This window comes from Pristiophorus japonicus, chromosome 12, assembly GCF_044704955.1.
Source record: "Pristiophorus japonicus isolate sPriJap1 chromosome 12, sPriJap1.hap1, whole genome shotgun sequence".
Classification (NCBI taxonomy): Eukaryota; Metazoa; Chordata; class Chondrichthyes; family Pristiophoridae; genus Pristiophorus; species Pristiophorus japonicus.
Window position 1 is genome coordinate 40,877,841 of NC_091988.1, and position 17,305 is coordinate 40,895,145.

General features: G+C 45.6%; 1 protein-coding gene across 3 annotated transcripts in view; it reads right to left on the bottom strand.

The window, feature by feature from the left end:
- hdac11 (histone deacetylase 11) overlaps nucleotides 1-17,305 on the bottom strand; it is a 143,619-nt gene that overhangs the window by 54,010 nt on the left and 72,304 nt on the right. For all 3 annotated transcript variants that reach the window (XM_070895345.1, XM_070895342.1, XM_070895343.1), the window contains one exon: nucleotides 3,512-3,554. In XM_070895345.1, the coding sequence (XP_070751446.1) occupies nucleotides 3,512-3,554 (43 nt within the window). The remainder of the gene's footprint in view (nucleotides 1-3,511; nucleotides 3,555-17,305) is intronic.

A 17,305-nucleotide genomic window follows, 5' to 3' on the forward strand; every position in this document is an offset into this window, starting at 1 on the left:
TTACTGTGTACAAATTGGCTACAGCATTTCTCTTCATAACAGTGACTGCAGTTCAAAAGTATTTAATTGGCTGTGCTGCTCTTTTGGACAATCTGAAGACATAAAGGCAATACAGGTTGAACTTCCCTTATCCGCAACCCTTGGGAACTGGCGTGTTCTGGATAAGGGGTCAGGCCAGCGATTGCGACAGACGCAGCGAGGAAGGACTCCAATTTGCTCAATTTGTTCATGTCGGAGTTCTGCGCATGCACCACCTGGTGGCCGGGAATGGTTCTGGACGAGGGGTGGTTCTGGATAAGGGAGTTCTGGATAAAAGAGATTCAACCTGTATATAAAGGCAGGTTTTTCCTCTTTCAAAAATGTTTATTGGATGTTCTATTCCTAATTTGTTGTGAAAATGTATTTATTAAAGGAATGTTCAAAGAAAGGCAGGCTAAAATCATATTTGTGAACTTCACCTTGGAAATGTCAGCTTGAATTGTTTAACAGGTACTTCGAATATATTTCCAAAAAAATCCTTTGATAAATGTACTGGGAACTAAGACAAATGCAGCCACCACACTTCTCTCCGGACTGCTGGGGTGCTCTGAAATGATGTACGACAATGCAAATACAAAAGCCAAATACTGTGGATGCTGGAATCTGAAATAAAAACAGAAAATGCTGGAATTCTCAGCGGGTCAGGTAGCATCTGTGGAGAGAGAAATAGATTAACGTTTCAGGTCGAAGACTCTTCGTCAGAACTGGCAATAGTTCAAAATGTAACAGATTCTTAAGGAAGTGATTCTTCAGTCAAGATCACCCATCACCCCTGTGCTTTCTGACCTACATTGGCTCCGAGTTAAACAGCCTTGATTTCAAAATTCTCACCCTTGCTTACGAATCACTCCATGGACTTGCCCCTCCCTATCTCTGTAATCTTTTTCAGCCTCACAATCCCCAAGATGTCTGTGCTCCTCAAATTCTGGCCTCTTGAACATCCCTCATTACAACTGCTCAACCATCGGTGGACATGCCTTCAACTGCCTCGGCCCCAAGCTCTGGAACTCCCTCCCTAAACCTCTATGCCTCTCTACCTCGCTACCTCTCTTTCCTCCTTTAAGACGTTCATTAAACCTAACTCTTTAAACAAGCTTTTGATTATCTGCCTTAATTTCTTCTGTGGCTCGGTGTCAACTTTATCTGTTTGTCTGTAACACTGTTGTGCAGCGCCTTGGGACGTTTTACTATGTTAAAGGCGCTATATAAATAAAAGTTATTATTATTAAGTGCTGAGGCCCTGAAAAGGGGGGGGGGGGGAGGAAAGAACAAAAGGGCAGGTCTGTGATTGGGTGAAAGGCAGAAGAAATTTGAGAGACAAAAGGGGATGATGGGCCGAATTGAGATGGTAATAGCACAGGTTAGGAAACAAAAGATGAGTCTAGATAGGTTGTGAATGGGAGAATGATTACCAGCTGCCACGGGAAACAGAGAAACAAACTAAAAATAAAGAAGTGGGGGGGTGGGGGGTGGGAAGAGTGTTTGTTAAAAAAGAAAGCAAGGAAAGGGAACAAAATGTGGTCAGAGATTATGGTTTGAAATTGTTGAACTCGATGTTGAGTCCGGAAGGCTGTAAAGTGCCTAAACGAAAGATGAGGTGTTGTTCCTCGCGCTTGCATTGAGCGTCATCGGAACATTGCAGGAGGCCGAGGACAGAGAGGTCAGAGTGGGAATGGAGCGGAGAATTAAATTGACAAGCGACCGGAAGCTCAGGGTCACCCTTGCGGACTGAGCGGTGGTGCTCCGCAAAGCGGTCACCCAATCTGCGTTTGGTCTCCCCAATGTAGAGGAGACAAGGTAGAGGGGAATCCTCGGTTTAAGAAAAAGGATGACATATCAGAAGCACATGTCAGAGGAACACCTCCGTTCAGTCCGCAAGGGTGACCCTGAGCTTCCGGTCGCCTGTCACTTTAATTCTCCGCTCCACTCCCACTCTGACCTCTCTGTCCTCGGCCTCCTGCAATGATCCGATGAAGCTCAACATAAGCTCGAGGAACAGCACCTCATCTTACGTTTAGGCACTTTACAGCCTTCAGGACTCAACATTGAGTTCAACAATTTCAGACCATAATCTCTGCCTCACATTTTGTTCCCTTTCCTTGCTTTCTTTTTTAACAAAAACTCCCCTCCCCCGCCGCCCCCCCCACCGCACTTCTTTATTTTTAGTTTGTTTCTCTCTGTTTTCCGTGGAAGCTGATAATCATTGTGCCAATCACACCCTATCTAGATTCACCTTTTGTTTCCTAACCTGTGCTATTACCATTTCAATTCAGCCCATCATCCCCTTTGTCTCTCAAATTTCTTCTGACTTCCACTCTATCACCCTTTCCACCACTCCTCCCCTTTTAGTGCCCCTGCACTTCCTTAAGAATCTGTTACATTTCGAACTATTGCCAGTTCTGACGAAGGGTCTTCGACCTGAAACGTTAACTTGGTTTTTTTCTCCACAGATGCTGCCTCGCCCGCTGAGATTTCGAGCATTTTCTGTTTTTATGTGGTAATTCGAATGTGCTCGGCATCAAATATAGCACTTCTTAGTCTTCAAAACATACCCAAAGCTTTATGATGTTAAGAAACTGCCAGTGAACATGGGATTTTTTTGGTATACAATTCATTGTACTTGAAAAGGAAAATAGTGTCACTTTCATCACAACTGAAAGGACATCTGGGATTAACAAATACTGCAGACACACTTAAATTTAACATTTAATCTTAAATTCAAATAATTGAGCAAGTCATACAAATCTGGTTTCTACAAGTTTTCTCTAGAGTATTTAAAAATATATATTGCTGGCTATTATATGCCTGTAATAGTCACCACAGTAGTCATTTACCTGGAAGTACTGCAGGACAAATAATCTGGGTGGTCGGCTGTTTTTATAGTTCATCAGTTAGCCAACTGAAATAGGAGGATAGCAGGAAAGTCTGGTGAAATTTATTTGCAATAACAGAGCTTCTAATATAAGGTTTCACTTTAGAAACATACAAACATAGAAATTTACAGCGCAGAAGGTGGCCATTTCAGTCCACCGTGTCCGTGCCGGCCGACAAAGAGCCGCACTGCTCTCGGTCAGCAGCCCTGAAGGTTACATATAAACCTATGAACAATGAACAATGGCGGAAAGGCAAAGAGCACCCAGCCCAACCAGTCCGTCCCACACAACTGCGACACCCCTTGCATAGAAACATTCTACACTCCATCCCAACCGGAGCCATGTGATCTCCTGGGCGAGGTAAAAACGAGAAACTTTGTCCAGTGTATCCTGATATTAGAAACACAGCTGCTGCAATACATTTCATCACACTTTACATTTGCCTTTATATTCAGCTAGCTGACTGATGAACTATAAAAACAACCCTCTTTGTCACTTTAGCAGTCCAGATTATTTGCTCGACAGTAAATTAAAATGCAAATCTAAATGACGTGTACATGGCCTACAGATATTCTCAGTAATTAAGTTTTGCTACCTACCGACATTGATTGCCCATCCTCGGTCGATAGCCAGTTTCCCAGCCTAAACATTGGAAACAAATGAAGGAAACAAATTATTACTGCAACAAAGCTTCCATGAAATAAATGATTCAAAAGGGCAACAGTAATGTATGACCAGCAGTTCATAAAACAATTTTACTGACTATATGGTCGATATTATGTATACTTTAGAAATAAACAATCGTCTACCAGCTATTTATTAATGTCAAAAAAATACACAATGCAGTTTCATGAATCACATTTCACACATGCATTCATCGGTAACATTCATTCGTTAGGAATTATTAAAGCATATCACAGAATCATAGAAATGTACAGCACAGAAGGAGGCCATTTGGCCTGTTGTGACTGTGCTGGCTCCTTGAAAGAGCAGGTCGTGCTTAGTCCCACATCCCCGTTTTTTGTCTGTAACCCTGTAAGTTCCTCGTCCTCAAGTTACCTGTTCAACTCCTTTTTAAAATTAGTTATGGAATCAGCTTCCACCACCTTTTCAGGTAGAGCGTTCCAGATTCAACTCTGAGTAAAAAAAATCTCATCTCCCCTCTAGATCTTTTGCCAACGATTTTGACTGTATGACCTCTTGTTATTGACCCACTCACCACAGGGAATAATACTTCTCGAATAATTCTATCAAAATCCCTCATCATCTTGAAAACCTCCAATAGGTCACCTCCTAATCTTCTCGGTTCCAAGGAGAACAGTCCTAACTTTTCCAACCTCTCCTCATATCTGAATTTCCTCATCCCTGGTAAACCTCCTCTGCACTCTTTTTAATGCCTTTACATCATTCCTGAAGTGTGGTGCCCAGAATTGTCCACAATACACCAGTTGAGGCCGAACCAGTGATTTACAAAGTTCAAGTATGATCTCTTTGCTTATATAGTTTATTCCCCTATTTATAAACCCAAGTAACCCATATGCTTTTTTAACCACCTTATCAATGCGCCCTGCCACCTTTAAGGATTTGTGCATATGGACACCAAGGTCCATCTGCTCAGCTACAGTTTTAAAAATCGTGCCATTTATATACTGTCTTTCCATATTAGTCCTCCCAAAGTGTATCACTGCACACTTCTCCACATTGAACTCATCTGCCATGCTTCTGCCCATTTCACCATGCTGTCTACATCATCCTGAAGCCTATACCTATCCTCATCTCTGCTACTTTGCCAAGTTTCATATCATCTGCAAACTTTAGATTTTTGGATATTAAAGGACTGAAGGGATGTGGGGATGATGCGAGAAGATGGAATTGAGGTAGAAGATCATCCATCATCATCATTGGCAATCCCTCGAATCGAGGATGACTTGCTTCCACGTCAAAAAGTTCACAGGTGTTTCAATATAGGACCTAAAATTCCAGGTCCGAACTAAATCTTGAAGGGTGGAAGATGCCTGTGTGTGGATTTTTTTAACGTGTGGTGGCCGTTGCACACCAGCCACCACACGGGCTTGACAGAGCTAGGTCTTGGTCCAGTAGCAAGGATTAACCAAGACAACTGCTCTGCTGCACGGACCCAGTGCACACACATATCGCAGTGTGGGCTGGCCCGTGCTGCCCCTGGGCCCTCGCCTCTTCTGGACCCTGAACTCGCGCCTCTCCTGGGCCTCGATCACATCCCTCTACAATCTCTCGCCGCTCCTTCGCCCCGACCTCGCCACTCCTGCAGTACCTGCCCACGCTCCAATCACCGACCTGGACCTTGATGACATCACTCTTCATTGCTGTTGCTCTCCTGCTCCAGCACGTGCTGCTCCCTGGAGTGGTAGGCCGCCACACTGCTCCTTCCATTCCCTGGCCTGCTCTGATGGTGCTCGCAGGCTGGGGGACACGCAGACTGCTGGGCTAGGCTGTCACACTGCTCCTTCCGCTCCCCGGCCTGCTCCGATGGTACTCATTGAATGGTGGAACAGGTTCGAAGGGCTGAATGCCCACTCCTGTTCCTATTTCTTATGTTCTTAATAATGCTGCTCCTTACACCCAAGTCTAGGTAGTTTATAAAAATTGCAAGAGTAATGGACCCAAAACGTATCCTTGGGAACACCACTGCAAACCACCACCCAGTCTGAAAAACATCCAACCACCACCACCCTTTGCGTCCTGTCATTGAGCCAACTATGTATCCATACCCCACTTTCTCCTTACCACCATCTTTTTAATAAACGTCCTCTGTGGCACTTTGTCGAATGCCTTCCAAAAGTCCATATATACATCTACTGTACTACCTTGATTAACTTTCTCTGTAACCTCATCAAAGAATTCAATTAATTTAATCAGATACGATTTGCCTTTAACAAATCCATGCTGGCTCTCCTTGATTAACCCCAGCCTTTCCAATTGAGTGTTTATTTTGTTCCTAATAATGGTTTTCAATATCTTCCCAACCACCGATGTCAGTCTGACTGGTCTGTAGTGTGTCAGCTGTAATTCAGTGGGTAGCACACTCGCCTGAGTCAGAAGGTTGTGAGTTCACATCTAACTCCAGGGACTTGAACACATGGAGCAGATGGGGCCTCAGTTTAACATCTCATCCAAAAGACGGCACCTCTGACAGTGTACTGGAATGTCAGCCTAAATTTATGTGTTCAAGTCCCTGGACGTAAAAGATCCCATGGCACTATTTTGAAGAAGAGCAGGGCAATTATCCCTGGTGTTCTGGCCAATGTTTATCCCTCAATAAACATAACAAAAACAGGTTATCTGGTCATTATCACATTGCTGTTTGTGGGACATTGCTGTGTGCAAATTGGTTGCCGCATTTCCCACATTACAACAGTGACCACACTCCAAAAATACTTCACTGGCGTAAAGTGCTTTGAGACGTCTGGTGGTCGTGAAAGGCGCTATATAAATACAAGTCAGTCTTTTCCTTTTAGTTTTCTGGTTTATTCCTCTCCCCTTTTGTGAATAGTGGTATGACATTAGCAACCCTCCTGGACTACTCCTGTATCCAATGATAATTGAAAGATTGTGACCAATGTCTCTGCTATTTCTACCTTTGCTTCTTTTAGCAACCAAGGATGTATTCCATCTGGACCAGGTGACTTATCAACTTTCAGTAATGCTAATCTTTTTAGTAAGTCTTTTCTATCTATTACTATCCTGTCCATAACTTGCCTCTCCTGTTTTAGTGTAACCTTCACATAATCTGCTTCCTTTGTGAAGACAAATGCAAATACAGCCATCTATAATATATTAAAATAAATGATGGTCTCAAGATTCCAACGGTACTGTACTTGTAGCTGACACTGTTAATGTAACATTATATGACAAATTGATTGCAATGGGACTGCGTCTAAAATTACATGATAGCCCCCTGCCACTGAACCCTCAGTAGTGCAAAAACTACCCCTTCCTGAAAAAAATAGATCACAGTACTGGGCCACCCAAGAAAACCGTAGGCGCGTGGAACATGTTTATTAAATACCGCAGTGAAGTGAAATGAAGCCTCATGAATTCAAACACTACCCATGAAAATCCAACAGATGTTCAGCAGATCTGAACACATACGCTGGTTAAGAAATTGTAGAAGCTTGCCAGGAAGCAACTGAAAGATAAGTGAAATGTTGTTTCACATGCTAAAAATGTATTCAACCAAAACCCCTTCAGCCCACCTTAGTTTGCATAAATCAATAGCTGTTCACCAAAATTTCAAATTTATCAATGTCTTTCTTGCCTATTGATTATTAAGCAAAGTCATAGTACCACAACACTAATAGCAGACTACTTGCTCCACAGCTGATCACACTTAATAAGCTTCAGGTAGCAGTCTCCAAACTGAAATAAGCATACGTACTCCCAAAACATGCACAACTGACCCGTAATTAGAGAGATGTGAACCCAAACCACAGGCAGCAAAGCGCTATATGCCTTCATAAAGTCGTATATGGAATAAATGAAAGAACGTTGAGCAAAATCAATCCCAAGCCTGGGAGTTCCTCCTTGGACGCAAATTAGACTAATTTAACCATCATTCATGCACAACAGGCACAGCATGTATAGGAACCTGCAATTGGGAAAGCTCTTAAATTTTCATGTGACTTCAACTTATGACATTAAGAAACAGAAAATATAAATCAGGTCTCAGTGAGGATAATGTTATTTAATAAACACAAAATACTGCAATTAAATGACCAGAAAAAAAAAACTTTGTTTCCTGCCGCGCCTGAAAATCTGGGCCCAAGTTGAGACACCCCGAACCAATGCAATTGGAGGAGACTCGCATTTGAGAGTCAGAAGCGTGACCCGTCTTGTGGCAGAGATTTGTTCAGACGGAGGGTTTGGTGGACGGACATGAAAAATCGAGGCGACTTGGACTATTGTAGTTACGCGCTTACAACCAAAATTCCGCAATCGTTTAAGCCATGTAATTTGTATGCACCCAGATTGTGGGTGTATCTAGGCACAAATGCAGAAGTTGTTCTTATTAGCCAATATGAGTATAAAGAGATTTGAAATATAATTTAAGGTAATATAATGTGTTTAGTCCCGTTCACTAGTGCTAATGACTGCAAAGCCCTGGTCAGATGATCATAACTAATTTTCTAACAGCATAGTTATTATGTATGTAAACCTGTAAATTCCATGTCTAACCACCAGAGGGCTTAGCCCTTGGAGTCCCAAGGGATCCCACAATCCCTTGGGAGCACCTGTATATAAGGAGGCCTCACAGGCTGGAGAGGCACTCAGATCTGTAATAAAAGACCACGGTCACACCTTACTTTGAGCTTGCAGTATCTAGTCTGACTCTTTATTCAAGACATAACAACTGGCGGCAAGATAAAGATGACGAACCCCACCCCAGAGAACCGTGGGCATCCTGGAGAAATTTTCGGAGGTAGATGATTGGGAAACCTTCGTGGAGTGACTCGACCAATACTTCATGGCCAATGAGTTGGAAGGAGAAGGGCGAAACCCACAGACAAGTCGTACAATGAGTTGTGCACACTGGTCCGGGAGCATCTAAACCCAAAGGAAAGCGTTCTGATGGCGAGGTATCAGTTCTACATGTACAAGAGGTCTGAAGGCCAGGAAGTGGCGAGCTACATCGCCGAGCTAAGGCACCTTGCAGGACATTGCGAATTTGAGGGACACTTGGAGCAAATACTCAGGGACTTCTTTGTACTTGGCATTGGCCATGAAGTAATACTTCACAAACTTTTGACTGTAAAGACCCCAACCTTGAGTAAAGGCATAGCGATAGCCCAGGCATTTATCGCCACCAATGACAATACTAAACAAATTTCTCAGCACACTAGTGCTGCTGCAAGTACTGTGAACAAAGTAACGTTGTTTTCGAATCGAAATGTACAGCGCAGGAATTACACGCCTGCAGCTGCACGTCCGCAGATGACTCAGAGTCCACCATCAAGGATGGTGAATACAAAGCTATTAACACCTTGTTGGCGCTGCGGGGATGATCATCGTTTCCATTCATGATGCTTCAAAGGATACGTTTGCAAGGGCTGTGGAACAATGGGACACCTCCAACGTATGTGCAGACGAGCTGCAAACCCTGCTAATCCTGCAAACCACCATGTTGCAGAGGAGGGCAGATCCACGGTGGATCATGACGAACCAGAGCCTCAGACCAAGGAGGCAAAGGTATATGGAGTGCACACATTTACCACAAAGTGTTCCCGATAATGCTGAAGGTTGAATTAAATGGACTCCCAGTGTCCATGGGGCTGGACACGGGCACAAGGCAGTCCATAATGAGCAAAAAGACTTTCGATAAATTGTGGTGCAGCAAGGCTTCAAGGCCAGTCCTGACTCCCATTCGCACTAAACTGAGAACGTACACAAAGGAACTGATTCCCGTAATCGGCAGTGCTACCGTAAAGGTCTCCTACGATGGAGCGGTGCACGAGTTACCACTCTGGGTGGTACCGGGCGATGGCCCCATGCTGTTCGGCAGGAGCTGGCTGGGAAAGATACGCTGGAACTGGGACACCGTCGAGCACCTGCAGAACCTGGAGGAGGTTCTTATTCGGCTTAATCGTGTGGGGCTCAGGCTAAAACGCTCCAAGTACGTTTTACTGGTGCCTGAAGTGGAATTCCCGGGGAGAAGAATCGCGGCGGACAGCATCAGGCCCACCGATTCGAAGACTGAGGCAATCAAGAACGCACCGAGACCACAGAACGTGACAGAGCTGCAGTTGTTTCTAGGACGACTGAACTATTTTGGTAACTTCTTACCGGGTCTTAGCACATTGTTAGAACCCCTGCACTCTTTACTGCGTAAAGGAGATGAATGGGTATGGGGTAAAAGCCAAGAAAATGCCTTTGAGAAAGCTAGGAAACTGTTATGTTCAAACAAATTGCTCATGTTGTACGATCCATGTAAGCCTTTGGTACTAGCATGTGATGCGTCGTCGTACGGGGTCGGGTGTGTATTACAAGAAGCTAATGAATTTGGGAAATTGCAACCAGTTGCTTATGCATCCAGAAGTCTAAGGCTGAGAGGGCCTACAGTATCATCGAATAAGGAGCGTTAGCATGTGTTTATGGGGTAAAGAAAATGCAACTATATCTGTTCGGACTCAAATTTGAATTGGAAACTGACCATAAGCCGCGTATATCCCTCTTTTCTGAAAGCAAGGGGATAAATACGAATGCATCGGCCCGCATCCAGAGGTGGGCGCTCACATTGTCCGCATACAACTATGCCATCCGCCACAGGCCAGGCACAGAAAACTGTGACGATGCTCTCAGTAGGCTGCCATTGCCCACCACAGGGGTGGAGATGGCACAGCCCGCAGATTTAGTCATGGTAATGGAAGCATTCGAGAGTGAGCAATCACCTGTTACCGCCCGACAGATTAAAACCTGGACGAGCCAGGACCCCTTACTGTCCTTAATAAATAAACTGTGTGCTCCACGGGAGTTGGACTAGTGTCCCATCAGAGATGCAGGAAAAAATAAAGCCATACCAGCAGCGCAGAGATGAAATATCTATACAGGCAGACTGCCTCCTATGGGGTAATCGGGTAGTGGTGCCAAAAAAGGGCAGGGACACTTTCATTAGTGATCTCCACAGCACCCACCCAGGCATCGTAATGATGAAAGCGATAGCCAGATCCCACATGTGGGGGCCCGGTATCGATGCAGACTTAGAGTCCTGCGTGCACAAATGTAATGTGTGTTCACAGTTAAGCAATGCACCCAGGGAGGCACCACTAAGTTTATGGTCCTGGCCCTCCAAACTGTGGTCCAGGATCCATGTCGACTATGCAGGCCCATTCTTGGGAAAAATGTTCTTAGTGGTTGTAGATGCGTACTCCAAATGTATCGAATGTGTGATAATGTCGGCAAGCACGTCCGCTGCCACCATTGAAAGCCTACGGGCCACGTTAGCCACGCACGGCCTGCCAGATGTCCTTGTAAGTGACAATGGGCCGTGCTTTACCAGTGTCGAGTTCAAGGAGTTCATGACCCGCAATGGGATCAAACATGTCATATCTGCCCCGATTAAACGAGCGTCCAACGGTCAGGCAGAACGAGCAGTTCAAACAATCAAGCAGAGCTTGAAGGAGGTAACTGAAGGCTCACTGCAGACTCGCTTATCCCGAGTCTTGTTTAGTTACTGCACAAGACCCCACTCGCTCACTGGGGTCTCTCCCGCTGAACTGCTCATGAAAAGGGCACTTAAGACAAGGCTCGTGTTAGTCTACTCTGATCTACACGAACAGGTAGAGAGCAGGTGGCTTCAACAGAATACATATCATGATCGTGCAAATATGTCACATGAAATTGAGATAAATGATCCTGAATTTGTGTTGAGCTATGAACAAGGTCCCAAGTGGTTTCCTGGCACTGTTTTGGCCAAAGAGGGGAGTAGGGTGTTTGTGGTCAAACTCTCAAATGGACTCACCTGCAGAAAACACTTGGACCAAACCAAACTCAGATTTATGTACTATCCAAAACAACCCACAATAGACTCTACCTTTTTCGACCCTCCAACACACACACAAGTGGCAACCAACCCAACGGTTGACCACAAAGCAGAATCCATCACCCGCAGCAGCCCAGCAGGACTCACCATCCCCAGCAGCCCAGCAAGCCCAGCAGCACAGCAGCCCAGCAAGGGCCCAACAAACGACTCACCAAAACCAGCATTTGCACCGAAACGATCAACCAGGGAAAGGAAGGCCCCAGATCGATTGACATTGTAAATAGTTACACAATTGACTTTGGGGAGGGGGGTGGGGGGGGGGCGGGGGAAGTGTTGTTATGTATGTAAACCTGTAAATACCAGAGGGCTTATCCCCTGGAGTCCCAAGGGACCCCACAATCCCTTGGGAGCACCTGTATATAAGGAGGCATCACAGGCTGGAGAGGCACTCTGAAATCTGTAATAAAGGACTACGGTCACACCTTACTTTGAGCTTGCAGTATCTAGTCTGACTCTTTATTCAAGATATAACAATAGTCTTCTATGAAATAATTATAGGAACCATATTTGGCTGAAATTAAAATTTGACCAGTATCCAGGCCCCAATGCATTAATAGTGAATCTACAAATACCAGTGTGACCCGTGCAAAACTTAGTGAAAGCTTTTTTTCAGTTTTAAACTTTACTCAAATACATTCAAGGCAGTAGGGCCGAAATTGTTAGATATCCCGCCCCAAATCGCCAAATTGTTCAAAAAATACCCACATAACGCCCACATACCGCCCTGCGGGAAATTCATCAGCAACATACCGCCCACACCGAGCACCCTTCAGACTGCCCAAAAGTCCAACATTGGTAGCATACCGCCGACATACCACCGGAGCTGCACGCCGTCTGAAAAAAGGTGGTTTTGTGCCGATGGCATGTCAGTGGTATGTAAACTACAATGTTCCTCCACTCCCCCAGCGATCTAGTCCTCCCCCCCAGAGATCTAATCCCCCCTCCCCAGATATCTAATCCCCTCCAGAGATCTAATCCCATCCCCAGAGATCTAGTCCTTCTCCCCCAGATCTATCCCCTACACTCCCCCCCCACCCAGAAAAACATGATAAATAAAATAATATATTATAAATACATCAAAAACACTGCATAAAACAATTAAAAATCTAAACTTCACTGGAGACACTTACTTGCGATCCGACGTCGGCAGTCTCTGGCCTCCGGACTGCTCTTCTGGGGCGGGGGGGGTGGGGGTTCAGAGGTCGATGGAAGAGCGTGCGTGCGCAGAACTCGGGACCCGAAGAGCCCCGAGTCCCAGACAACTTACCCTGCGCCGCCGGACCAGACTGTCCATTGCACTCCGCTGACGCACCGCCAGCAATCCGCGGTACCGGGCGGTGAAGATTGACCGACCACCGCGAGGCTGCCGAGAATTGCGCGGTCCACCAACTTCGGCCCCTGATCTGCTCCAATGGTGATTTTTTTAATTGCATGGCTCTGAGAGAATAGCGAAAGGGACTGCAAAATTTCTCCGATTAATACTAATTTTCATAAAGATTAGCATTATTCCTCCAACAACTCAAATGTGGAGAAAGACTGCATTTATACAGAACCAATGTCAGCCTTACAGAACTTTGTTTAAATTGCCTGGTTCTGAAATAAAGACCAGAGCAAAACCTCGGTGCAGGAGTACAGAAATGTGTAAAACCTCATCTCCAGTTGGTTCATTTTAAATCTTTTGACAGCACTGGTATTATCCACATTTAAAGCATATTCAAAGATGAAGCAGCAGGTGCAGCTCCCTGTAGCTGTGCTGAACAATACTTGAAATAAAGAGGCCAGTCACCATCCTGCTACCAGGTTGCAGAAACGGATGGCAACAAAACCCTAGTATGTGTACCCACCAGAGCCAGGTCAGTGCTGGAAATGTGAAGGAGGGAGCAGAGCCAGAGAGACTGGGATGTGTGTGTGAGCGAGCAAAAGGACAACTGGAGCAAAGCTGGACCTATGGGCCCAAGTTTCCACATGATTCGCGCCTGATTTTTAGGAGCAACTGGTGGAGAACGGACTATCTTAGAAATCGCAATTCTCCACATTTTTTTTTTTGCAGTTCTAGTCAGTTAGAACAGTTTCACTTTGGAACAGAATATTTTCTTCAAAAGGGGGCGTGTCCGGCCACTGACGCCTGATTTCAAAGTTTCCACAGTGAAAACGTACTCCAAACTAACTTAGAATGGAGCAAGTGAAGATTTTTGTAGAACTGGAAAAACCTTGTCTACACATTAAAAAATCAGGCGCAGGTTACAAGTTAGGCGTCCAGAACGAGGTGGGGGCGGGGGGGGGTGAAGGGAAGTCATTAAATTCTATAATAAATCCTTATTTATACTTATACAAATATTATACAAATAAATCCAACCTGAATAAACATTTATAAGCAAAGAAAAGATTAAATAAACCATCTTCCTACCTGTGTGAAAGTGCTTCAGCCAGGGAGAATGCTGCAGGCAGCCTCACAAGTTGAGGCAGCCGTTCGTTCCCGCGGGGGGGGGGGGGGGGGGGGGGGGGGAGGAGGAAGCCGTTCCCGCTTGGGGGGGGGGCAGCTGTTCGTTCCTGCGGGGGGGGGGGGGGGACGGAAACGGCTGCCTCAACTTTCTGAGGCTTCCTGCAGCCTTCTCACTGCTGCAAGAAGCCTCAGTGCTGATGTGATGTGCTTTTATTAAAAAATGTTCAAAATTAAACAGCTACAAAGAACGACAAAAATGGCCGAGTGCCAATATTTCCTTCACACTGCGCGTGCGCGAACGCTCCAACGCGCACGCACAGCGTTGCCGGCAGGAAAAAAACTAATTTAAATGGTACCCGCCCCCTCCCACTTACAAAATCAGCGCGAATGGTAGGCTCCGCCCCCTGGGCGCCGCGCCAAGCAGACATGGAGCTGCAGGGCGCTCCAGAATCGCCCGGTTTTTTTCCGGAGGGGCGCCCGTTTTTTATCGTGTGGAAACTTGGGCCCCATATGTGGGGTGGCAGTGAATGTGGGAATGGTAGAGTGTGAGATGAAAGCTCCTTAAAAGAGTCCAAGGCTCTTGGAAGCCCAGGCCTATATATAGCAGCATGCTTAAATGAAGTTGCAGATTTGTGTCGGTAATTTCTTAAGCAATTCACTCCCAGGTGTTTGATAATACATTCAACTCAATTTACAATATTTAAAGTGACACTTAATACAAACTTTCTTCTTAGTCTAAGCCTTGATGAGGACGGAATCTTTTTGGTTCTTTGAAACTGATTGCGACATGGTAGCCTTTCTTGTTGTAATGTGACTGGAGTGAAAATTAAAATCAGTGAGAAAGGTCTCGAGTGGTTACCACGGAGAAAGAAGAAAAGCAGACTTAACCACTTAACCAGTGAAAAAGGAGAAAATGGTCCATGGCTCAAAAGTCATGACGTAGATGACCGACTTGACATACATGACTCTCTCACACACACACACACACACACACACACACACAGAATTTTATTGTAAAAATGTTGTAGAGTAACAAAGTTCTTGAAAACTGGGAAAACTTTAGTTCCTGAAATGTTAGGTGTGAATTTCCTGCAGACTTGTTCCATTGGAATGGTGTATCTACGATGTAGGGTATTCTTCAGTTCAAAAGTCCCAGGAAATTATAGTATAGCCATTATTCATGCTATACTATAATTTCCTGGGGAATTTTGCACCCCTCCACCAAAACCCTTGCTGAAAGTGAAAAGGTGATCATGGCTCTGCGCCTATTCATGTCAATAGCGATTGCAAATTTCCTTGATTTTAATTCATTTTCTCGTCGCGGCCACTAAACTGAAACGCAATTGTGCAGGTGGACCCTTGGTTGTCTGGGAAGACCATTAAAGCTGTGGAGCTTCACCTCTGCACTCTGGAGTTGATCTCTCAGATTTTTCTCTTGGATTGAGATCTACAGTTTTTGCCATCCCGAGTCCTGTATCTAAAGGTAATACTTTCAGAGGCCCCGACTCCTCTTAACACATTCAGAAGGACAAAGGGTTGCAATGGTCTTCCCGCTGGGCAGTCCTCTATTCTGCATTATCATGGACAAAGAGGAGGAGGAGGAGCAGAGGCAAGAGGCACGACATGTGAGGCACCATGTCCAGAGACTGCACCACTGCTATCTCCTGCCCCCTGGGAATGAATGTTATACCAGCAGCAGTCGGAGGGTCCTTGCAGACTGTGCTTCATCAGAGAAGCTACTGGCCACCTGTGAAATGGAAGGTGATCACGACCTTTAATTGCTATGGCTCAATTTCCTTCAAGTCATCCACTAGAGATGTGTGCAATGTCAGCCAGGGAGATACGAGGGCGTTCATGCAACAGCTAGCAGATGTCCTCTTCCACAGGGTGTGGGACCTCATCAAATACGACAGGTCGTCCTGCGGAGCAAAGAGACAAGACCATCAACTTCCACAGGCTTTCTCGCTTCCCCTGTGTTATGTATTAATGCTTGGGGGTCACCAGACACCAGAGGGCGCCGTGGTCGGAGTTCATCGGGCTGTACGCATGAGGCATGTGTGCTTGGTCACCTGTATATAAGCTGGGTGTCTGTCAAGCTGGCACTCTTGGGCTGGAATAAAGATGGATCAGGTTGCACCTGAGTGAGTTTACAGTAACCAGACTCTTGAATCTTTACAATTGGCGACGAGGTAATTTAAGAAACTTCGCATGCACAATGGGCACTGCTGGAATCCTGGAGAGATTCGTGGAGGGCGAGGATTGGGTGGATTTTGTCGACCGCCTGGATCAGTATTTTGTGGCCAACGGCATGGAGGCAGAGGCCTACGCAGTTAAGTGCAGGGCAGTTCTCCTCACCGTTTGTGGTCCGAAAATTTACGACCTCATGAAGAATCTTCTCTTGTCTGTACGTCCAGTAGAAAAAGGGTACGAGGAATTGTGTACGTTGGTGGGTAACCGCATCTGAAGCCAAAAGAGGGGATCATCATATCACGATACCGTTTCTACACGCATGTTCGGCGTTGTGGGCAATCATCGACCTCATCAATGTCGGTTTAGACAATACTCATGCAATGGATGTTCGAAAGTGGGGCATCTTCACAGGATGTGTCCACAACGGAGCAAGCATGGTGCGGCTCACCAGTTCAGTGATGGCTCAGATACGCAACCCGAGGAGGAAGTGAATGGACTGTATTCGTTCCGAAGCAAGAGCCAGCCGATAGTCGTTAATGTGAAGCTGAATGGCGTACCTGTATCAATGGAGCTGGACATGGGTGCGAGCCAGTCGATAATGAGCCAAAGGACATTCGACAAGCTGTGGGACACTAAGGCTGCGAAACTGAAGCTGAGTCCAGTCAAGGCCAAGTCATGTACTTACACTAAGGAACTCATACCGGTGTTCGGCAGTGCAGCAATCGAAGTGTGGTTCACGAGCTACCATTATGGATCGCCCCAGGTCATGGTCCAACGCTGTTCGGCAGGAATTGGCTCAAGAAAATCAAGCTGAACTGGAATGATGTCAAGATGTTATCCTCAGTGGATGATACTTCGTGTGCTCAAATATTGAAAAAGTTTCCTTCTTTGTTTCAACCGGGCATTGGTAATTTTACGGGAGCCAAGGTGCAGATTCACCTGGACTCCAATGCAAGGCCTGTCTAGCACAAAGCTCAGTCTGTTCCGTACATGATGAGGGAGAAGGTTGAAATTGAGCTTGACAGACTCCAACGTGAAGGGATCATATCACCGGTTGAGTTTAACGAGTGGGCTAGTCCCATTGTTCCTGTGTTGAAGAGTGATGGCACTGTCAGGATTTGTGGAGACTACAAGGTTACGATTAACCGATTTTCGAAACAGGATCAGTATCCGTTATCAAGGGCT